General features: G+C 40.2%; 2 protein-coding genes across 4 annotated transcripts in view; both read right to left on the bottom strand.

The window, feature by feature from the left end:
• LOC138957062 (uncharacterized) overlaps nt 1–23,948 on the bottom strand; it is a 213,563-nt gene that overhangs the window by 147,491 nt on the left and 42,124 nt on the right. Inside the window, exon 16 of the mRNA XM_070328263.1 lies at nt 912–1,138. Coding sequence (XP_070184364.1) covers nt 912–1,138 — 227 coding nt within the window. The remainder of the gene's footprint in view (nt 1–911; nt 1,139–23,948) is intronic.
• LOC138947373 (uncharacterized) lies at nt 5,067–23,931 on the bottom strand. 3 transcript variants are annotated; one of them, XM_070318842.1, is made up of 11 exons: nt 23,590–23,930; nt 23,351–23,436; nt 22,800–22,860; nt 21,125–21,205; nt 20,600–20,683; nt 17,478–17,573; nt 14,095–14,353; nt 12,065–12,398; nt 10,928–10,981; nt 9,289–9,336; nt 5,067–6,392 (listed from the first exon to the last, which is right to left on the bottom strand). In XM_070318842.1, exons 2-7 carry the CDS (start codon nt 23,351–23,353, stop codon nt 14,292–14,294), a joined length of 387 nt encoding a protein of 128 aa, XP_070174943.1. In that variant the 5' UTR covers nt 23,354–23,436; nt 23,590–23,930; the 3' UTR covers nt 5,067–6,392; nt 9,289–9,336; nt 10,928–10,981; nt 12,065–12,398; nt 14,095–14,291. The 3 variants fall into 3 exon arrangements, with proteins under 3 accessions (XP_070174943.1, XP_070174936.1, XP_070174933.1); XM_070318835.1 differs by having other exon boundaries at nt 23,351–23,931; XM_070318832.1 differs by lacking the exons at nt 17,478–17,573; nt 20,600–20,683; nt 21,125–21,205; ... (1 more) ...; nt 23,351–23,436; nt 23,590–23,930 and having other exon boundaries at nt 14,095–14,295.

The raw sequence follows: 23,948 nt of genomic DNA, 5'->3' as shown, positions 1-23,948 counted from the left end.
AGGATGTGGTTGTCTGCTAGGCCTGGTTCTAGTACCGGGGCCAGCAGCGGAAAGAAGGCTGAAGCCGGCTCAGATGTAGCTATGGTTGGCGAAGTTTATGATCTAAAGAGTTAGCGCAAAAGCAGGCTGGGTGACTTCAGCACTAAACTTCAACACAGTGCCACAGAAGGGTTCCAGTGAAGAGAAAGAGGGAAAGAACAAGAAGAACAAAAACAAGAATTTATTCCGCCAAATAGCATAACAGCCATCGGTATGTGTTCTGTTCTACTGAAGGGTCCCCGGCTACTGAAAACCTCACAGCCGCCTATTATGAAGTTTCCCCACATATTTCTGATAACAAAGATGAGACAATGTTCTGCTGGAAATGTACAGACACAAATTTAAGGGGTAAATCTAACCGATATAAGCAAGATATTTGTGAAGGGCTCAGAGAACTTGCACAAAACTCCAGAGATAATCGGTCGGTTAGGACTGTGCCCTCCCAAAGCAATAACGTGGACCTTGTCTAGGCAGTATGGGAGCTCTTAATTAGTTCCACATTAAAACTGAGGATCCCGGGACCCATTTAGAGCGGTAGAAACAAAACCAAGAAATAAACCTCATTCAGAAACAACATATGACGCTGTTATTCAGTTTACATCGGGAAGGAAGCCAACTCTACTTTAGTATGTCGTCGTTACCCTTTTCAGTTTCATGCCCAAACCCACCCCGTCCTATTCCTGACAGAGTTTCAACAAACCTTTACTTCTGCCCCCCCCCCCCCCCCCCCCATCCACACCCACACACACACAAACACACGCACACAAACACACACACACACACACAAACACATCCCACCCACACACACACACACACGCATCCCACCCACACAAACACATCTTACCCACACGCACACACATGCCCAAACTTACTGCTCTCGTCCACGTAGTCGTTGCTACCAAAGCAGACGACGGAGGCGTATCTTCCTGTGTCGCACGTGCCGGGCTTGTCACAGTCGCTGGAGGACGGCTCGCTGCCTTTACACTGCATGGTGAAGTTGAGGTGCGTGTCGAACGCTCGCACGTGGGATGAAGTCGTCCCGTAGGCTGAACAGCACACAGCTTTCCCGTCGACAAATTCAAGATCTTGGCAAACCCGCCTGAGGGACACAAATAATAATAAAATCAGAGCGTCTGGTTATCAATGTACAACAGCCTGGTTTGCGAAAGAGTGAATGCCCTTGCTTTTTACTCAAAGAAATATTGGAGGGGCCAATCACTAACGAGGGGAGTGTCGGACACACGTGAACAGGAGCACGTGTGAAGTTATTAGTCAGAGGAAAATCAAGGGCATTCATTTCTTCACAACCCATACGTACACACCCGAGGGAGTTATTTCCAAAACACACACACACACACACACGCACGCACGCACGCACGCACGCACGCACGCACGCACGCACGCACACACTCACACACACACACACACACGCACACACACACACACGCACATATACGTGTCTGAGGGGTGGATATGTGGACATTTGCCGCAAAGAAAAATGTGTTTTATGTGGACTTGTTTATTTCTAAAGCTACAGAAACGGAGTGCAAGTGTAAACATGTGTTAGACTTTAAGAATACTTTTTGAGAAAAAAAAAATTAAAAACACTCATTATTGAAAGTTACACACCCAAAAATAGAGATTCTGAAACACGTGTTATATGTGGACATCCGCCACCTAAAAGTGAGTGGTAGCCGGACATAATTATGACCGGAAAGCTGTAAATACTATCAACTTTATCAAAATAGCGTTACATATACGTGGTAGTACAAAAAAGCTACCAGTAATCCCAAATTATTACCCCAAAAAATAGGAGGGGGGTGGGTTAATTTTTTTTTTTTTTTTTTTTTTTTTTTTGCATGAAAAGACTTAAGGCCAGATTTTCGTTACAAAACTGGGTGGGGGGGGGGGGGGGGGGGGGTATTTTTTATTTTTTATTTTTATCTTTATTTTTTGTGTGCATGAAAAGACTTTAGGCCGGATTTTCGTTACAAAACCAAAGCTTAGTTAAAAAAAAATAATAATAATAAAAATATATATATATAAAAAAAATTTTTTTTTAATTAACCTAAAATGTTTGTTAGCATGAATTAAGGTCGTGTCGCAATTTTTCAACCAAGGCCAACACTTTATTTAGAAAATTTTATTCTAAATAATTTTCAATCTTTTAAATTTGTGTGTTTTGTTTAAAATTAAATGGCGGGATCGGAAGTTGGTAACCAAACCAACACTTTATTTCGCAAAGCTAGCGTGAGCAGCTAGAGATTGTATTCTTTGATGTTGAATTTTTGTTTGTTTGTTTGCTTAACGCCCAGCCGACCACGAAGGGCCATATCAGGGCGGTGCTGCTTTGACATATAACGTGCGCCACACACAAGACAGAAGTCGCAGCACAGGCTTCATGTCTCACCCAGTCACATTATTCTGACAGCGGACCAACCAGTCCTAGCACTAAACCCATAATGCCAGACGCAAGGCGGAGCAGACACTAGATTGCCAATTTTAAAGTCTTAGGTATGACCCGGCCGGGGTTCGAACCCACGACCTCCCGATCACGGGGCGGACGCCTTACTTCATTGTCTGTTTGATATGAGGATAGATACTTGATCTTTTTATCGTGCTTTAAAAGATTCAAGGATTGTTTGCGTTTGCTTGATCACACTAAGAAAACAAACGAGAGACTAAAAACACAAGAAACGAACACGCTATATTCCAACATCGGACGACTACCATCCGTGAATAACTTGATGGTTGAAAATGCAGATCTGCTAATATGCACCGCCATTACATGTTTAAGACATGCACGGATCATATCACAAACGTGTGCTACTCCCTATAACTGAAACGTTAAAGCACCCTCACAAAAACACACTAGTAATTAATATCACAGTAGGAAGTATCCTCTTGAGCTTATACTTTAAAACGCTATTTAGCTTTGGTTCCTCAATGTTTGTTTGATGTTTGTTTTCAGGAGAGAGAGAGAGAGAGAGAGAGAGAGAGAGAGAGAGAGAGAGAGAGAGAGAGAGAGAGAGAGAGAGAGAGAGAGAGAGAGAGAGAGAGAGTAAGTAACCATTGAATGCCATTTTCAGGTGTCATTTTTTCTTACTTGTTAAGTTAACCTTTGCCGTGCTTCCTGGGTTCACCTGTACCCAGAGACACACTAAAATCATTGTAACTCTGGAACCATTAAAGGTATCGTTTTGAAATTTTAAGTATCTCTCACACACCTAATTTGCTATCTGTCTGCAAATTTGTAGTGTGTACATGACAAAACATTAAAATTAATTGATTATGATAATTTACATAAACACTACCGATGGCGCGGGTTCACACTAACCCATACTTTTAAAGAGTAGTAGTGATTGTAACTATCCCTCTGCCGACGGCGCAGGCCGGGTTCTGCTACACCCATAATTACCAGAGCGGCGGAACAGTGTCTGTCTGCCTGTTTGTCTCCAAGAGACTGTCTGTCTCTCTGTCTGTCTGTCCGTATCTCTCTGTCTGTATGTCTGTTGTCAGTTGCTCTGTCTGTCTGTCTATCTGTCTATCCGCCTATCCGTCTATCTGACTGTCTGTCTATCTGTCTCTCTCTTAGTCTCTCTCTCTCTTTCTTAGTCTCTCTCTCTCTCTTTCTTAGTCTCTCTCTCTCTCTTAGTCTCCCTCTCTCTCTTTCTTAGTCTCCCTCTCTCTCTCTCTTTCTTAGTCTCTCTCTCTCTCTTAGTCTCCCTCTCTCTCTTTCTTAGTCTCCCTCTCTCTCTTTCTTAGTCTCCCTCTCTCTCTTTCTCAGTCTCTCTCTCTCTCTTTCTTAGTCTCTCTCTCTCTTTCTTAGTCTCTTTCTTAGTCTCTCTCTCTCTTTCTTAGTCTCTCTCTCTTTCTTTGTCTCTCTCTCTTTCTTAGTCTCTCTCTCTCTTTCTTAGTCTCTCTCTCTCTCTCTCTTTCTTAGTCTCTCTCTCTCTCTTAGTCTCTCCCTCTCTCTCTTTCTTAGTCTCTCTTTCTTAGTCTCTCTCTCTTTCTTAGTCTCTCTCTCTCTTTCTTAGTCTCTCTCTCTCTTTCTTAGTCTCTCTCTTTCTTAGTCTCTCTCTCTCTCTTTCTTAGTCTCTTTCTTAGTCTCTCTCTCTTTCTTAGTCTCTCTTTCTTAGTCTCCCTCTCTCTCTCTCTTTCTTAGTCTCTCTCTATCTCTCTCTTTCTTAGTCTCTCTCTCTCTCTCTCTTTCTTAGTCTCTCTCTCTTTCTTAGTCTCCCTCTCTCTCTTTCTTAGTCTCCCTCTCTCTCTTTCTCAGTCTCTCTCTCTTTCTTAGTCTCTCTCTCTCTTTCTTAGTCTCTTTCTTAGTCTCTCTCTCTCTTTCTTAGTCTCTCTCTCTTTCTTTGTCTCTCTCTTTCTTAGTCTCTCTCTCTCTTTCTTAGTCTCTCTCTCTCTCTCTCTTTCTTAGTCTCTCTCTCTTTCTTAGTCTCCCTCTCTCTCTTTCTTAGTCTCTCTCTCTTTCTTAGTCTCTCTCTCTCTTTCTTAGTCTCTCTCTCTCTCTTTCTTAGTCTCTCTCTCTCTCTCTCTTTCTTAGTCTCTCAGTCTCTCTCAGTCTCTCCCTCCCCCTCTCGCTCCCCTGCAAGAAGTCGGTGAAGGGAGAAACTCGATGCACCCACTGAAGTAGCGCTGTGGGTTTCCCTGAACCCACCCAGTCGTTAGAGAAATAAACGGTAAAAACCCTCTTTCAAATGTATGGGTTCAGACAAACCCGCATCGTCATTAGAGAAATAAACGGTAAAAACCCTCTTTCAAATGTATGGGTTCAGACAAACCCGCATCGTCGGGCGTGTGTAGTCAAAAGCGGCATCCGGCAAAGGTTGATGTGTTGATTTCAGGGGAAATTGTTTTTGATGGTTACAAAATATATTGATCACACTTACAGGCGAATGACACAAAGTGTCCTATTCCCTGCCACACACAGTCGTCAGTTCTTTGTCACTCATAGTGTTGAATTTACTGTCACAAACACACTCACAGCCACAGTCACACACCCTCACTTGGCGAAATCAAACTTTCTTTCTTTATTTGGTGTTTTACGTCGTTTTCAACCACGAAGGTTATATCGCGGAGGGGGAAGGGGAGAGATGGGATAGAGCCACTTGTCAATTGTTTCTTGTTCACAAAAGCACTAATAAAAAATTTTCTCCCGGGGCTTGCAACGTAGTACAATATATTACCTTACTGGGACCTGGAGAATGCAAGTTTCCAGTACAAAGGACTTAACATTTCTTACATACTGCTTGACTAAAATCTTTACAAAAATTGACTATATTCTATACAAGAAACACTTAACAAGGGTAAAAGGAGAAACAGAATCCGTTAGTGGCCTCTTACGACATGCTGGGGAGCATCGGGAAAATTCTTTCTCGTCCCAACCAATATGGGACTCCCCTTAACCCGCGGGGGGAGCGAAAACAAACACAATTCTCAAGAATCAAGTAAGCAACATATATTTTGCAAACCATAATCTGTACTGAGGTGTTCAATGGGAACCACATTTTTAGAGCAAAAGTTTAAAACAACACAAGAAGACAACACAAGAAGACTTGAAAACGTTTTCCTACTGGACAGAGCAAATACAGTTACAATGGTCCATACAAAAGTCATGATCAATGGGAGTTATCCAAAACCCAGAAAATCTCATACAAAGGACAGCTGTCATGACATCTGTCAGTGCAGACGTCCACATATTTACACCAAAAAGAAACAAGGTAAACCAGAAAAAAAATCATGAAACATAATCAAGTGATAATCCGAATCAATTTTCACATAAAATATTTACGTCATTGTTTGCTTACATTCATTTCACTAAAGAAGGGCGTGGCCCAAAAGTCTTTGTAACTTGGTGTTTACTGTTTTTTTTTCTAATTAATCAAAATTTGTGTCATACCAAATTTTTAGAGCAAAAGTTAAAAACAACACAAGAGATTTGAAAAGGTTTTCCAACTGCATGGGTGGGAGCAAAAACAAAGTGCTTTACGAAAAGAAAAAAAAGGTGTATGACCGGGTGGGTGTTGGGGAGGGGAACCACTTTGCTTGTCGACAAAAATATTTCTTTTAACTTCCATCAAAGTGACAGGAAACTGCGGGAAATGGAATTAATATTATAGTAGGAAGTAACAGTTAAATTTAGTACATGTGCTTCAGGTGTTTTTTCTTTTCATATGCCACTTTATCTTTAATTTGGGTCCAGGATCTCCCTTCCAGTATTTGGCTGCTTGCAATGCCCAACTAAATTTGTTTCTTTCCTGGAAGCTTTCCTCCCAAAATGGAAGCTTGAAAAAGCTTTGTCACGGCCTTCTCTTCTTCTCTCAAGAACTTGCTGTAGTTCCCTGAAACAGAAATTGACAGCTGTTCCTCAAAATGCCTTTGTTGTACATGCTAAAGACTACAAAAAATGAGCACCCCAAAAATCACACCTTCCATGGAGAAAATAACGTAAAAAATACAAAAAATAAAACAATACTGACAAAAATACATATTTCCCAGGCCTTCAAAGACAGAATGATACAGCTAACAGAGCTAAACGACTCCCAACAGATGAAAAAATGGTTATTTTCAGTCCCCGGCCCCCTTCAGTGAATCTGGATCACGTTTTGTCAAAACGCAACAAACATTATTGAGTTTTTGGAGCGCTGTGGCAACTTTTAATTTGACCCCTACCTTGTTTTAATGACTGCCAGATTACCTAACGACTTCTGAATCACACACACATTGAAAGCATTGACAAGGCTTTTGATGATGATTAAATGTTATAATTAGCTCATTAATATAAATTTGGAAGCAAGAAAAGCTCGCTGTCCACTATTTCTTGCTGGAGGGCATTAGAAAGGTAAAAAAAACAAAAACATGTTGGTTGGATTTAAATATTAGTTTGTGGGGTGTGTATTAATACAAGGAAATGGAACGAATATGATAAAATAAAATAATCAACAAGAACAACCCAAAAATCAATGAGACCATGAATTGCATCAAAGACAGGTTAGAATTTGTGTAGTGTGACTCCTCTTTTATGGTGCATTGCACTGAAGAGCAACCGCCCTGATATTATACGTTATTTGCGTTTTTGACCAAAATATGACATTTTACACAGATCGAGACAGTCATTGTTCTCCGAGACCGCGCTAGCGGTCGAGGTGAACAATGACTGTCGAGATCTGTGTAAAATATCATATTTTGGTCAAAAACGCAAATAACATTTATGTATCGATCGAATTCCTTTCAGGTACTGACTTTGTTGTTGTTTTAACGATTGAACGAGCACACACACACATGCAAGCAAACACATAAGCTTCATATTTTGGCGTTTCAGGTTGACCGAAACTTCCAAGGAACTATAAAACACACGTCATGTACTGACTTTGTTGTTGTTTTGACATTGAACAGCACACACACATGCACATGACGTGTGTTTTGTAGTTCCTTTGAAGTTTCGGTCAACCTGAAACGCCAAAATATGAAGTTTTGTATGCCTCTGACGTCACATGGCTCAAAGAAGGGAAATCCAATGTCCAATCGATACATAACCCTTTGTGGTGGACTCGGCATTAAGCAAACAAACAAACAAAGAGATTGAAGAGCGCAAGTCTGCTGTATGTGCACTGAGCACAAACAGTTAAGTTCTGTGAAATTTGGAGAGCCTGCAGCTACCCAGCAAAAACACCATAAAAACCATTGATTTTTTGCTGTTTTTCAGTTTTGTGGTCGCTCTCTTTTACACACAAGATCAGCCTGACAGCGCGACAGATTTGAACGAAATTTGTATGAATCATTAGGCAAGACACCAAATAAACTTTCGAATGTAAAAAATGTAAAATATCATTCAGTTTAAGTCACTGTTTCAACGGTTGAAAGTGAATCAAGCCATCAAAAAGCACAATTTTTGAGAGTAGATGTGGTCACGGACCAGTGACATCATACCCAGATATTGCTCAGATTCCAGAAACACATTTTTGAGCAGAAGAAAGACTGATTTTCAAATACACGTATATTTCTGACCAAATAACTGCTGTTTAACATCTGGGGTATACCACTGAAAAAAATATCCTTAACTTTTTTGTGCTCAGTGTATCAGTGCACGGCAATGAAAGTCACAAAGTTAAAAAGTGTGTGGAGTTGTACCTGCAATGTGTGGCCTCTCCGATGAGAGACCACATCCCTTTTAAGGCACAGTAAGCCTCCCGCAAACCATCAAAGACACACAGTACAAACACCCTTTTGTTTGAACACTCACCGCTTGAGAATATCTGAGGTGCCTTACGTAAAGAGCCAGCAATTTTCAATGAATTTATTTTTGCATGGTTTATCTAACGCCTGAGCCATCGTGGACCCCGGGGTGTGATCAACTTTCCTTTTTTTTTTCACAAATCTAGTCGTCAGTTTGTGATTTCAATGCGACTCGCTTTATCTGCATTAGACCGTTATTGTATAACTCTGAATCTAAAATGCAACAACGACTGCGAGTCACACAAACTTATCGGTGGAGTTTGGCTTCAAAGAAGTAAGTTCAATGCAAAAAATTCGTCTGCTTCGGGAAACACTTCTTTGCGTGACATGCTTCCGGACTCCCTTTTTGTCAATTTTTCAAAACTTCGAGTTGTACTGATCTTTTTTTGGTGAAAAAAAAATCTTTTAGGATTAATGAATGCTTGTGTTACAATAATTTATTATTTAGATTTTAGTACTAGCGCCAAAAAGCGTCTGATTTTGGTACTAGACAATCCTGCAGGCCATGCAAAAATAAAATTAAAAAAAATGCTAGCTCTTTACGGAGGGTGCTTAGGATGTTCGCAAGCGGTGAGTGTTTAAATGAAAGGGTGTTTGTACTGTGCGTAAAAAACCTGGCAATGTCTTTTCAGAAACTGATAGTTTACGTGAACCAGAGTGTGCTGACGCTTTCTGTTGTCCATTTGTCTATTATCCCTACCAAAATTACCCGTCAACATGACAGGCCACCTTCAATTTAAGGACACTTCTGGCAAGTCAATCGCAGGTACCCCTGTACTATCTTTTGCAATTAGTATATAAGAAAACTAGCTATTGTAGTCTAAAAATCAGTACTGGCACAATGGTGCACAAGTGCTTTCCATGACCACTTATGATCTGGTTTAGCTCCTTGCAGGACACATACCAATTAATTCTGGTGGTGTTTTTTTTGGGGGGGTGGGGGTGCATATTGTGCGAGTAGTATGCATGGCCATTTGTTATTATTATCAAGGCAGTACATACGTTCGTTGGATTTTCCTGCTACTGCTGGTACTGGGTCTGCATCATCAACTGTAGAAGAAAAAAATGTTCAACATGTGAGACTTTCATTTTTCAGACCTCAATAAATTAACACATTTATTTTAAGACTCCTTCCTTTTTAAGACCAGATTTTTTGATAGATTCCAGTGTGTTAGATTTTGAGAATACAATTGGGCAGAGGAATATTCTTAATCAAGTCATTCAAAAGTTATTCACTTTACAATATCAATTTTACATTGCCTTTGAACAACATTTTGACAACAGAAGATTGAAACCACACATACATACTCAGAAATCAAACAAATGTTTAGGAGTTATGAAATCAGTGGTTTTTTTAAAGTTTGGCCATGCATCTTCTTCATATCACTTCATTGCAATTATATATTCTTATGTCCAAATCAACTGCACTTCACTACCCCCCGCGGGTTAGAGGGAGTCCCATATTGGTTGGGACGAGAAAGAATTTACCCGATGCTACCCAGCATGTCAGGGGCAGACCTAGGGGGGGGGGTTCCTGGGTGCCCGGAACCCCCCCCATCCGAGTTTTTTTGGTTTTTTTTAATATTTACTGAATAGATACCTTGTTATCTTTCAGGAGAGGCCTCCGATTGACCTAAACAAATAAAATTCCTTCAGCCATCTGGGGGGCATAGCCCCCCAGACCCCCCACCAGGGCTCTGCCCCTGGACCCCACCGGGGCCTGAGCGGCCTCTGGACCCCTGCTCCAATTTGGAATCCCCCCCTTATCCACAACTAGGTCCGCCCCTGCATGTCGTAAGAGGCCACTAACGCTTCTGTTTCTCCTTTTACCCTTGTTAAGTGTTTCTTGTATAGAATATAGTCAATTTTTGTAAAGATTTTAGTCAAGCAGTATGTAAGAAATGTTAAGTCCTTTGTACTGGAAACTTGCATTCTCCCAGTAAGGTCATATATTGTCCTACGTTGCAAACCCCTGGAGCAATTTTTTGATTAGTGCTTTTGTGAACAAGAAACAATTGACAAGTGGCTCTATCCCATCTCCCCCCTTTCCCCTATCCCATCTCCCCACCCTTTCCCCGTCGCGATATAACCTTGAATGGTTGAAAACGACGTTTAACACCAAATAAAGAAAGAAAGAAAGAAACTGCACTTCACTGAGCTACTTTGTAGAAGGTCCAGAAAGGGTACCAATGTCTATCACATAAATACCACTGCTAATACATGCATACTTTTAACTGTTGACTTTGATGACTGTTACTTTCATGACATTAAAAAAAAGAAGACTGATCTGAGAATCAATAGACTGATAAAAAAAATCACAGCAGGACAAACAATGTGTGTGCCAAATGCAAATCTTAAGTCTGTTCTGTTCAGCAGATGTAACAAGTATTAATTCTGGCCTTTTGGGGTTTGGTTAGCTTTGAACAAAAAGAAAAACAACGATGTGTATGTTCAAATTTGTTTGAGGGCAAATTGGTTCAATCATAAAACTGATTCATATCAAACTAAAAAGATAGCATTTACACTTCTGATGTAATGTTAATACATCTTTGATATCAATCTATTTTTGTGCAATGCAGGTTTAGTCATCTAAAACATTATTGAAGTCACGTTGTTTTATCTGATTCAGATAAATACCCACCTTCCTCTTGTCTGATTTCCCCTTCTTCGTTGTCTTTGTTTCTTTCAGAGTCACCTGAAATATGAATATTTATAATGAATAACAGAATAACACAAACATGGTGGAAAATGACAGTTAAACAAAAAGTAAATGCTCACACACGACTGGCCTTTGTAACCCCCGCCCATCCCTAACCCAACCTTACCCCATAGAAGACTCCCTCCCTAAGACCTCCAACCCCCGATCAGACATGTTCAAATCCATGTTTTCTATTATATTCTGTCAATAACCTAGAGCTGTAAGTTTACCCCATTTTAAGACCTGATGTTCTCAGGGTTTTGTAGGTCTTAAAAGGAGGATTCCACAAACCTCACTCAGTGACTAGCCTGATAAAATCAACACCCACCATATTTTGTAAAAAAAAAAAAAAGAGATTCTTTTGAGGTAAGGAATCCCCATGGGAATTGGCAAAACATTTTTCACTATGAGTGTTTTGGGGTATGACCCAAACATAGGTGACCTTTTTTTGATTGGCTGATGTGTGCAATGGTTTCAAGCCAAACTTTGCAAAACGAAAAAGGACTGCGAAAAAAAATCCTGAGCCTCATAAACACAGTGCGGTTGAAAATGTAAACACTGAACCTCCCACCTCCTCCTCCATCGCAATAGCTCGCTCATTCAGGTATTGCGACTCTTAAGAAAGAAAAAAATAATAAAAGTCAAACACAGTAAGACCGAAGACTGTGAATTTGACACAAAAGACAAACTGACAGGTTTCAAATCCGTGAATATCAAACTTTTGAGATGTTTTGTAAACAAACTGTTGCTCCCCTCATGTAAACAACCTCCCTCCCGGCCATACTTGTTTGTCTTACGTCTAATCAAGCATTTAAAAGCAATGAAGATCATTTGTATATATGTCGATGTCTAAGAGAATAAGACTGTATTTAATTACAGTCGAGATCGCTTAACACGAAATGAAAGGGACCAATATTTTTTTTCAGCTCAGAAGATAAAGCCTCATAACTTTTAAAGAAAGCAACATTCAAAATCCCAATCATTGTGCTGTTCTATACACATGAATTAGTGCTTTAATTTGGGTGTGAAATCGGTTGCAATAACTCTTTTGGTCAAGTTTTTATTATAAGGAGTACCTACCAATGTTTCGGCTGAAGGTCATGTCCTTCAGGGCTGTTCCCTTCTGTTGAGGGACTGACCCCTCTTCCATTGCAAATAGAAGAGGAGCCATCCGCGTCACCTGATGACCCTGGAAATTTTGTCGGTAGTGCCGAAGGTGGACCGCCTCTGTGTGGCCCATCCATTGGCACAAGACCTCGAAGTCCTGGTCATTTAGTCCCAACACTTGGGCTGTTGTTGCGATTTCTTTATGGAGGTTGGTGCTGCGTAGCCTTTCCGGGTGTTGTATTTTCTCGGCTACTTCGTCCACTGTTACACGAAGGGCATCCGATCCTCTGATGTAGCCATTTGAACCCTTCAAAAGAAGGTACTAAATTACAGAGGAGTAAGGAACCCGTTTAAAATAAGGTCAAGCCATTTTGTTATACCTTTCAGTATAGACGATTACCCATTTTGTGACAGCCACACAGAGTGGAAGGCAGAAATCAGTATCTCGCAAAATGAGGGCACTGTTGCATGCTTGTCATTATTTGTTTCAGCATAGCAATCGTTAGATTCGAGTAGAAATTGCTCTTAAAACATAGCATGCTACGCCAAAAGCATAGCAGTTGGCAGCTATGTGTGTGTAGGTGTGTGTGTGTAGATGCATTCCGAGGAAAATGTGGGGCTGATCTTCATGAAACTGTCCATATAAGTTCTGCCAGATAATATCCCCAGATAAAAAAAATCTTTTTATATTTAGTCAAGTTTTGACTAAATATTTTAACATCGAGGGGGAATCGAAACGAGGGTTGTGGTGTATGTGCGTCTGTCTGTCTGTGTGTGTGTGTGTAGAGCGATTCAGACTAAACTACTGGACCGATCTTTATGAAATTTGACATGAGAGTTCCTGGGTATGAAATCCCCGAACGTTTTTTTCATTTTTTTGATAAATGTCTTTGATGACGTCATATCCGGCTTTTCGTGAAAGTTGAGGCGGCACTGTCACGCCCTCATTTTTCAACCAAATTGGTTGAAATTTTGGTCAAGTACTCTTCGACGAAGCCCGGGGTTCGGTATTGCATTTCAGCTTGGTGGCTTAAAAATTAATTAATGACTTTGGTCATTAAAATCTGAAAATTGTAAAAAAAAATAAAAATTTATAAAACGATCCAAATTTACGTTTATCTTATTCTCCATCATTTGCTGATTCCAAAAACATATAAATATGTTATATTCGGATTAAAAACAAGCTCTGAAAATTAAATATATAAAAATTATTATCAAATTTTTTTTTTCGAAATCAATTTAAAAACACTTTCATCTTATTCCTTGTCGGTTCCTGATTCCAAAAATATATAAATATGATATGTTTGGATTAAAAACACGCTCAGAAAGTTAAAACGAAGAGAGGTACAGAAAAGCGTGCTATCCTTCTCAGCGCAACGAATACCCCGCTCTTCTTGTCAATTCCACGAGCACTGCCTTTGCCACGGGCGGTGGAGTGACGATGCTACGAGTATACGGTCTTGCTGCGTTGCGTTGCGTTCAGTTTCATTCTGTGAGTTCGACAGCTACTTGACTAAATATTGTATTTTCGCCTTACGCGACTTGTTTAATAAGTGTCTTTGATAATGTAATATCCGCATTTTAGTGAAAGTTAATGCAGGTTCTGTCACGCCCTCATTTTTCTTTTGATCAAATTGATTGAAATTTTGGAGGCTTAAAATCTGAAAAATGTCATTAAAATTAAACAAATCTGCTATCGATCCAAATATGATTTCATCTTATATTTTATCATTCTGTTATTCAAAAAACCATACACACGTCATGTTTGGATTAAATGCTCAGAAAGTTAAAAAGAATAGGAAAAGCGTGCTTACCTATGAAGCTCTATAGCCTACTATGTTATCCCTTGCTTATTGATATATATTTTCCCATGTTCTTCAGGTGTCATGTAGTGCAAATTGCACTCATTTGTCTATTTGTATGTTATTTACCCCCCCTCCCCCTCCCAACAAAACAAAATGAGAAAGAAAAGGTTCTAATTGAATGCCATGCACTATTATTACCTTGCTGTTTAAGGCAAACACAAAAGGGTTACTCGATGCAACCATTCCTGCTTGACGAAAGTCAACAAGGCTGTGCACGGCTTCCTGGACTTCAGGTGTCAGGATCACTGGCAGAGGGCGTGACCTTTTCCCCGTGCAGCATAACCCTGGCATGGGTTGTCAGCACACGTTCTTCCCCCTGTGTCAGCCGAAGTTTTTTAGTGTGGCTGTCCATGCCTTGGTGAATTTGTTCTAAGTCTTTCAGCGTCATAGTTGCAGTCTATAAAAAAAAGCATATCATATGAAACGTTATCAAAATAATATCTAGTCAAGATTTGAGACTGAAACTAAGGCAGCAACACTGAAAAGCAGTCAATATGTAGTAAGGTTTGGCCTGTCTCTACAAAGCATGCTAATGTGAAAAGTTAAGCAATAGTTTCTCAGTGCTAAAACCTAGATGGTAAACAGCTATAGTTTGATCAGAAAACAAGAAAAGCAAATGCTTGCACACAACTCGCCTTCGTTGCCCCTGTTAATGCTGCCCAAAACAAATAACGGTTTTGGGGGTGACAAAAAAAGAACAGGGCCGGAGTGCTATGTAAATTAGGAGCAGTTCTTCCAAACCCATTAAAAAAAATATGACACAACTAGCCTGTTCCCGTATACTGAGCCAGATTTTTTTTGTTTTAGCAAACTGCATTGCAGTTCCAGAGCAAATGATCATCGTTCCTTAACGAATGTGTTTAAACCTGTTTTTCTCGTCATATAATAATGCACAGCTCGAAAATATGGCCAAGAACAAATCTAAGGTTCATCGAAGAAAGAAGAATAACAACATTCTTGTCCAACACAACTTGCATTTTGCCGTGTGCGCTGTAAAATCTCCCAACCTTTAAAGCAGACGAAAAGCAGACATCTTCATATTTTTCCAAGGGAAAAGTCATTGGTCATAAAGTCTTGCAGGACAGAAACATACTTCTCTACGCTTTCTTTGCTTCTCAAAAATAAAATGTAATTCTTTATCTCAACTTGTCAAGTAAGTCAAACAACCATAGCACACAGAACTGGGCAATGACACTGATTTGAACAGGAAAGATCTTTGATAACGCAAATATAAATTGTTGTTTGTTTGTTTGTTTGCTTAACGCCCAGTCGACCACGAAGGGTTATTTCAGGGTGGTGCTGCTTTGACATTTAACGTTGCACCACACACAAGACATAAGTCGCAGCACAGGCTTCTTGTCTCTTCCAGTCACATTATTCTGACACCGGACCAACCGGGCTAGCACTAAACCCATAATGCCAGATGCCATGCGGAGCAGCCACTTCAATTTTAAAGTCTTAGGTATGACCCAGCTGGGGTTCGAACCTACGACCTCCCGCTCACTGGGCGAACGCCTTACCACTAGGCCACCGTGTTGATGTGGTCACACCTATCTCGAGAACTAAGCATCGCACAGAACCAGCGCTCTTCCATTTTGTCACCTTCCTGAACCATCTTACCTTTTAGAGGAAGGGGAAAAAAAAGCTGTTTCAGCTTCATAAAATAATGTTAAAGAGAACTTATGTGACCATAATTTACTTCAAACCTAAAATTATTTGACATATTTAAACTGGCACAACCTCCAGCCTCCTCCCACTGACATACTTATCAATATCCACCACATTTTAAAAGGAAATTCCTTTTTTTTCAACAAGAATCATAATTGTAATTCAATCAAGTTGACGTTTTAATGAAACAGACCCTGTGATTGGTTAGAATGCCCCAACTCATTAAAAATTACTGAATAATTAGAAAAAAACACAGTAAACACCAATTTTCAAAGACTTTCGGGCCACGCCCTTCTTCAGTGAAATGAATGAGAATGTAAATAAACAATGACCAATGACGTAAAAACTAAAAATTACTGGTAATTAACAACCTGCTGGCAAGGCACATTGATACAGCTTCAACTAGTCTCGGTTAGCTTTGTGGGTCAGAATCTAGGGGTCCTTAACGTCCTCACAGGAAATTTTCCTTTTAGGGACGTGAGTTGATGATACGCTAAAAAAAAAAAATAAAATAAATAAATAAATAAATAAAAAACAAAATAAAAAAAGGAGAGAAAGAAAAGGGCAAGACCAAGCAAGCCCGACCGTGATAGGACCCCGACCCCGCTCTCCATGAGTAAGGGAGGGGGGTGGGGCAATAAGAAATATACGTTAAGATCCTTGTAAGAGGAATATTAATAATTTTTCTTTTATATACGTTGACACTAGGGGAAGGGCCATTAAAAACATGGATTTTAATTCAATTTTAGTTTCGTTAAAAAAAGATAAAAATCAGGACCACCTGTCAAGAGGTTTAAAAGTGACTACATTGTGAGAATAATATAAAGAACATGCGCAAACACGTAATACTGATCTTCTAGTAACATTTGGGCACATCATTTCATTTACTATGTACATTAAGGGAAAAGTCTGGGTTGTGGCACTCGATCACTAGGTGGGGCACTGCCCTTCGCTCCCTGTTACCCGAGCGCCAACAACAATTTATAGGAAGAGGAACAATAGCGTTTTAGTTTTAAAAACAACAGGATATGTCAGAGTTGTAGATTACTTTTGTGAAGAACGAGACATGGTCGAGGCCGTGTTTATCGTCCGGGTTAAAGAGTTGAATTGGCATAAGGTTATATTTGTCTATGTTCGCTTGCTGTTACAGGGGAGGTTAGCGCTGAGAATTGTAGGCCTGTTTTAACGTATGTTGCTACCTGTGTGTTTTTTCTATCGGTCAAGTCGACTATGGGTGGGAAATAGAACCCTGGGATCTCTGGCAGTTTGGAGAAGGGAACATGAAGTGATTGCAAAAGCAGGATGTCACTCTTTTGTTCTTTTAAAAAGTTCAGCAGTTGTGCTATATTAGTGTTAATAGATCTGCAGTTCCACTGTAGAATTTTTAGTCTATTTTTGCTGCGTAACTGGGCTGAGGTTGTATTATTTGACGCCATTGCGACGGAAAAGAGAAACAGGAAAGACAAACAGGTGGACGTTAATCTGTCTCTTCTCTCCATTAAAGGGTTAATTTTAGTTGGTGGATTTCTTTAGCAGTAAGGTCTTTTGATCCTGCCAGAGATCCCAGGGCCAGCATGGTATCGCTGGGTGAGATGGGGCCTAGGCTGGTGTTAGTGATGGTATTTGTGGGTCATTTTACAAGTAGAAAATATGAAGGACAACGAAATAACAAGGCCATAAGGTATGCGAAGTGATGACGTCGAACACTTGACGTAAGTTGATGCATGAATTCTTCGGCACTACGTCAGGAAATTCCAAAGATCGCTTTTGTGATGAAAAATTATTCTAAAGGCAGTTTACAGAGTGGAAATTTGGTTTTTCACTGATAAAGTGGAACAGCCTTGTATACTAACCTCTGTCGGTCATCTTCTGTTGAAAATGATGATGTATGCCAGAACAACCTCCGCAAGTCTTCTCCACAATTCCGCTGATGCTCCCGTTTTGATTTTCTTGGAAGAAAAAAACAACACAATCAATCAGCAAAATGACATGATCCCTTTCAAAATACATAAAATCATGAATAGTAGTCAGGGGTGTCGTTTGGATCGGCCCTTCGCCCAATCGCCGATTTGTTTTTGATTTGGCTGAAACTTCATGTTATCTTTACATTTAGAATTTTATTTTTTATTTGGGGCACAATCCAGAATTAAATAATGTTTCAGACATCAAGGTGGAAGTTACTCAAAGCCCTGAAAGTCCAAAAAATAGTGCACTTTTAAAAATTTATAAGCCAGAGAACAAACTTTACTGACCCAATCAACAATTTGATTCAGCATTTACTCACATTTGACAAGTAGATTACCATTTCTACTCGCCAGTAACATGTTTGCACTTGCCATGGCAAGTAAATACTTGCAACTTTCAGCGCTGTAACTCTGGTCTGTATGTTATGAAGTGTGAGTATATGACACCCTTTTTCCAAAATCATGCACACCAGAGCCAGGATAAACTAATTATTTTTCTGCGTGAGCTTTATAAAACACATTCAAGAAATATATATTGACCCACTATTAACCCATTTGAGACCATTTATTGTCCAATATTAAGATTAAGAACACCCTACACATTCAACTTGCCACCACAACATCCTCTCCCTACCCCCATCCTCAACCACCACAACACTTGCCTCTATGTTTTTGGCATGAGTTATTTAAAAAAAAAAGTAAGTCCCTGCAGGCAATATAATCAGCTGTGCAGACAATGCCCTGTACCGGAGACTGTTGAGTACATGCCTGGTTGTCTGTGTGTGTTTTGGTAAGGCATCGAGTACAGTGGTACTCCCGACAAACGACCCCCCCATCAGAGACCCTCTCCCTTCTCAGACCTCATTCTTGCTGACGGATTAGTTTTGCTATATAAATCACCCCCCATGGCCGACTCCCCCCAGAACCCGATTTGCGACTGACTAGTTGTTACAATTTGCGACCTTGTAACGACATTTTCAAATAAAAACCTAACAAAAAATCGTAACGTTTTGCTTGAATCTCTGAAAAAAGATCGCAAAAATCACTCGGCCGGAAATATAACAGACGACGCGTTTAGGTCTCGATTGCGCATGTCCGGCGTTCACAATTTTACGATCCCAACATGCCCTTTTCTTTGTCCACTTCCTTTCGAAAAATCAACAAACACACGTGCAGAGACATACATACAGAGATGCGAACCGAGGGCCGCTCGCGTGAACTCTTAGGCTACGCGGGCCGCGCTCGGTCAGCGTGACCTTGCGCCATCCCGTACTAAGTTGTTGTTCGCTTGCTCTCTGACACTGATTTGAAGTGCTTTTCTGTCATATTTCTTTGGATATATCCAGCTTCAGACGAGATATCAGTGGTAAGTAAACTTGATTCATATTCTGTAGCTTCAATAGTGTGCACACGAATGCATTTGAGAGGATTGGCTTCCCGAAGTGAGTCAAAAACGGTTCCTTCGGTTCTTGCGGCCATTGTTTATAAGTCCATTGTGCGTGGAGGCAATGTTTGGGAGCTAATATTTTCTTTTGTGCGAAACTTTGCTTTCCCTTGACTGGCAAATGCATTACTGGTGTATACATTAATCTGTTTGTATAATTTTTGACGCGCTGTAATTAAATTTGATGCTTATAAGTCTCACTCAAGTGGTTCTCGCACATACACTGGCGTGTGGATACAAAGTTTTTAAGGAGAAATGAGCGAAATTGCTTACTTTAGGATTCATCTTCTAATCACCAAATAATGCAATAGTCTTCTTCTTGTGATTTTCTGTTTCTCTTGAGTGCAAATTATCAACATTTTGCATGTTTTATTATCTATGATTTTCTATGAAACAGTTATAACTCTTTAAAAAAACAAAACAATTGCCAGCTTGGCGCCAGTCATGGGAGGATTACTTGCCCCTGTCGTAGGCGAAGAGTATGCGAACAATTGCCAGCTTGGCGCTAGTGGGAGGATTACTTGCCCCTGCCGTAGGCGAGGATAACGCAAGCGGGAAGACAGCGCTTCGCATCTCTTCTATATATGTCTCTGACACGTGCGAGCATCAACGATCTTCTTCTTCGACTCGAACTCTCCTTCAACTTCAAACGCTCAATCGCGCGGAAAGAAGAGGAAAATTTTGACTCTGGAACAGAGGATGGAAGTGGTGAAATGGAGCCGTAAGGGCGAAACGGCAATTTCGATCGCGCGGTCGTTTGAGGTAGGAAAAACTCAGATTCAACCAATCGTCAGCGACCAAGAAAACGTGGTCAATCGATGGGAGACCGGCGAAAATTGTGACCGCAAATACTCCAAGGCAAGGAAATGTATTTATGGTGACCTCAACGAACGCGTTTGGAGTTGGTTTTGTGATGCACGTCGACGCAACATACCCATCACAGGAAGACTCATCCAAGAAAAAGCTGTGATGGAGTCAGTGATTATTGGACATGACGATTTTACCGCTTCTCTCTGTCACTGACTTTTTCTCTCTCACTGTCTTTTTATGACCTTACCTCACCCCCCATGTAAGACCCCCCTCCCCCCCCCCTTTTAAGACTTAAATTTGTCAGATTTTTGGAGGTCTTACATGGGGAGTACCACTGTATGTGGGGGAGCAGTAGTAATTCTCTTGAAAAAGGATACTCTCTTTCCGCCAAATTTCTTTCCTTCTTCCGCAGCAAAACTTGAAAAAAAAAGTGCAAATGTTTCAGAATCACTCATCAAAGAAAAAATTATTTTGGATTGAGGAAACAGACCAGTACACTGTACCTTCATCATCTGCTTAGAATACTGATGCTCTCATGAGACATAAGATGGTAAACATGTCTCTGTGCCACTACAACACATGAAGTGAAACAAGAAACAGATAGAGAAATATGTGGCCATGATGGCAACCACTAACAATTCAGTTTTTGTTTCCCAATCCATTAACCACCCAAACTTTGGCTCTGCCTCCCATTACCATGCAGAATTCCCTCCTAGATTGCAAGGTAGCTGCTTGTTTTGTGGGGCATAGGACCTACCTGTCACGTTGGTAGAGTCTTCGGCGCAATCATCCAAAAAGTGGAAGTCGTGGACATCTTCAACTGTATCATCAGAATCATCATCTGAAAACAGAAATCAGGTCAGATATCTAAATTTAAAGCACAATGCTGTGCATTTAACTGAATCTTTCTGTAACTGACATTTTGAGGTGAGACCAGCTGCCTTCCCTAGTTCATAGACAATGCATATCACTTGAGAGAGAATGTTGCTTGCGTATCTTTGTAAAGGGATGTGCATACAAGTGTTCCCTTCTTTGGCCATACACTAGGTAAAGAGATCAATAACTGAATAAGGCACAGGGGTCCAAATTGGGGAAAACAGTAGCACCTTACAGTCCTGAAAGTACTATATATGGTAGATATCCAATTATTCAAGCAAAACAACACACACAGAAACTAGTTTCTTTGAAAAAAATAGACAAGAAATATTGTGTGCTATTGCCATACTGAAATTCCCACTTAAATCGCAGGGTAGCTGCCTGCTTAGTTGTGCATAGGACCTACCTGTCACGTTGAGAGGGACTTTGTTGTCATCATCAGAAACGTCAGAGTATTCAAATTGAGCATCGAGTTCAGAATCAGCATCTGGAAACAGAATCAAGTTAGAAATCTTGATTTAAAGTACAATCCCCCCTCAAAAAATAGTCGTTGCCCACTACCTCAGATACAGTTGGGTTTTTTTCCATGTGGGTCAAGCTAATTCCCCGACATGCATACCGGTACATGCACATAATCAACACCCAGGCTGATATGGTAAGTTGCATTGTTTTCAGAAGTTACTTCTTTACCATTTTGCTGAGAGCATCCAGGCTCTACTTTTAGAATGTGATCAAGTTGAGTTATCATTCTTTCAAACAAGCATCTGTCAATGTCTGTGATAGTGAGGTAAACACTTGTTTCCACAACCATCACTAGCATAATACGCAACATACTCTTCATTTTGAAATTGTGTGACATTATGCGGGTTTTGCTCTCAGGACATCTGAAATAACCCCATTTTTAACTTTTCATGAACATAACCCCCCCCCCCCCCCCCCCCCCCTGTGATGCCAACTTTTGCAAAAGGGGGAAGGGGGGGGGGGGGATGGGGTCAACCAAATTAGGGTCATGATGGCAGATTATTAAACCCTTGAAATTTGAAAACTCTAGCTTCAAAGACGCCTGATATGTTTTATGAATCAAAAACCCCAGTGTCCTCAAAACTTGACGAGGGCCAATCAATCTTAGGTCAAGGTGGGATATAATCAAACCCTACAAGTGTGGACAGTTTTAAAAGTATAACTTTAAAACCATCTGAGATAACCTCAACGTGTAATTTCTATAACCCCGCTGTGGCCCCAATATTTGACAAAGTTTAACTCATTGTCTCCCAGGTAGGGATATATCCGTACCCACTCATATGGCTCTATATGACCAGGTACGGATATATCCGCTCAGGCTGGTCTCGGCTATAAAAAAAACTTTGTCAACATAGGTGGGGTAGAAAGTGAGGTCATTACTGAAGATCAAACCCTAAAAGTGTGCAAAATCTAGCTTGAAAAACATCCGAGATAACCTCATAGTTAAGTTTTTTGTTCACGGCCGGCCGAACAGACACAGGTTATTCAGGCAGGCAAGTCAAAAGTGAACATGCAAACAATTTTGACTTAGCAATTTTGTATGTGTCCAAGGGGAATGATGCTTATTACATCAAAATCTCTTGTCAGAGATAATTATTGTGTCCACAAGATCGTTCTCACAGTAAGAAAATCAACAGATTTTATTACTTCCATGCATCTAACTGTCTTACATTCCCATTGCATAATGCTGTGTAAGAGAGTGATTTTAACATGTGATTAAATCAGACACAAAACTTGAAAAAGAATTGCACCAAAAGTAAAGTGCCCAACTGGGTGGGAAACGGTGTTTGATTTGTTTGACATTTTAACCAATCAAAGCTAGGGCTCTGGGCTGAAGTGCACGAAGGGTTAAATTTGTAGAGATTTATTCCTAATGTCAAGCAATCAGGCTTTTTGTCAATAACACATCTTCAAACCAGTTCAGCACCGTTTAATTACATGACCCCTGGAAGCAGCAATCACACAGAAAGCACAAACGCAACAACACTCCCTTGCTGAATAGAAAAAAGTCTTGGTAACCATCGTAACGGTAGACTACCTGACTGAAAATAAATAATCACCTTTATCCGCATGCGGAATAGTCAAATCCTCAGTGGGGGACTGCTCAGCAGGCAACCCAACCTAAAAACCAACAAGGATTATGCGTCAGGTCTCATTTATGTTTCCCTGAGAAAAACAAACATATTTGGTGATTCTACACCAACAGCACTAATCTAAAGGCAAACAAGATCTAAACCAGTCTCTCGTGCCATATAATTGATGGGTTTGTGTTGTTAGCTTTGCAGACTTTTATTAACCAACTTTTCGCCCATTTTTAACTTGTTCTTGAGTTGCTGGGGGCCAAGTCTGCTGAAAGGCTGCTATATAAATGGCCTCAAAAAGTTTCTAAAGACAAATTTAGCAGTAACTTGAAAACTGAGTTGAGAACTGCTCGACTCGCTACAACTTGCCAGTGACTTGGCAGACTTTTCTTATTAGAAAAAAGATAGTCAAACATTCAGGCATATTTATTAAAGTATTGCTAACAGGGTCATACCTTGTACTTAGGATATAGTTGGCATATATATGCACTAAAATGTATAAGTCAAATGACATAATTAAAAGCACTAACCATAGAAGCACAGTTTTGATGTCTTACTGATGGTTGTAGACTCTGCTTTGCTGGCTGTGATGCAACAACAGGTTGACCAGCTTGATCTGAAACAACATGCATTGAACAATTAGCATATGGATTATATATATTCTCCACAGCTGTGTACCAGTGGAAACCATGTTAGTATATTTCTTCACAGTCTGCCTCAAACGGTTAACAGAACGATTTAAATCTCTCACGAAAAAAGCAGTTCTAACATTTTGGAACACACAAGTTTACACAGACGCCAGACTAAAGCAAACTGTACTTTCTTTGTGCGCTCAACATGCTTTTCAAGTAACGCACCAATTGAGAATGCGAACCAAAAGTGTTACCAGTACCGTTCGCTCCTATTATACCTGCATATTAAATAAGTTTTAACGGCATTGTCACTCTTCTGCTCCAGACACAACTTTCAGAATATCATGTTTACGACCATAATTATTTGAGCGGCGGTCACGTGTTTTTGTTTGTTTTATTGTTCTTATTTTAGTTTTTTAAGGCTGTTGTCATATGTTGTTTGGTTGTTTTAAGAGCAGATGAACTTATGACCACTTTCGATTCCATTGTTTAATTG

This window comes from Littorina saxatilis, linkage group LG1 (genome assembly GCF_037325665.1).
Source record: "Littorina saxatilis isolate snail1 linkage group LG1, US_GU_Lsax_2.0, whole genome shotgun sequence".
In the NCBI taxonomy this organism is placed as follows: domain Eukaryota; kingdom Metazoa; phylum Mollusca; class Gastropoda; order Littorinimorpha; family Littorinidae; genus Littorina; species Littorina saxatilis.
This window is presented reverse-complemented; position numbering and strand designations above follow the sequence as displayed.

What these genes read in the sequence shown, in the direction of transcription:
- LOC138947373 (XM_070318832.1), bottom strand. Translation starts at nt 14,247, where the DNA reads ATGCCAGGGTTATGCTGCACGGGGAAAAGGTCACGCCCTCTGCCAGTG. An exon ending in GGAAATCAGACAAGAGGAAG is followed by an intron (nt 9,337 to 10,927) that starts GTGGGTATTTAT and finishes TTTCTTCTACAG; the next exon opens with TTGATGATGCAGACCCAGTA. An exon ending in AGCAGGAAAATCCAACGAAC is followed by an intron (nt 6,393 to 9,288) that starts GTATGTACTGCC and finishes TTTCTGTTTCAG; the next exon opens with GGAACTACAGCAAGTTCTTG.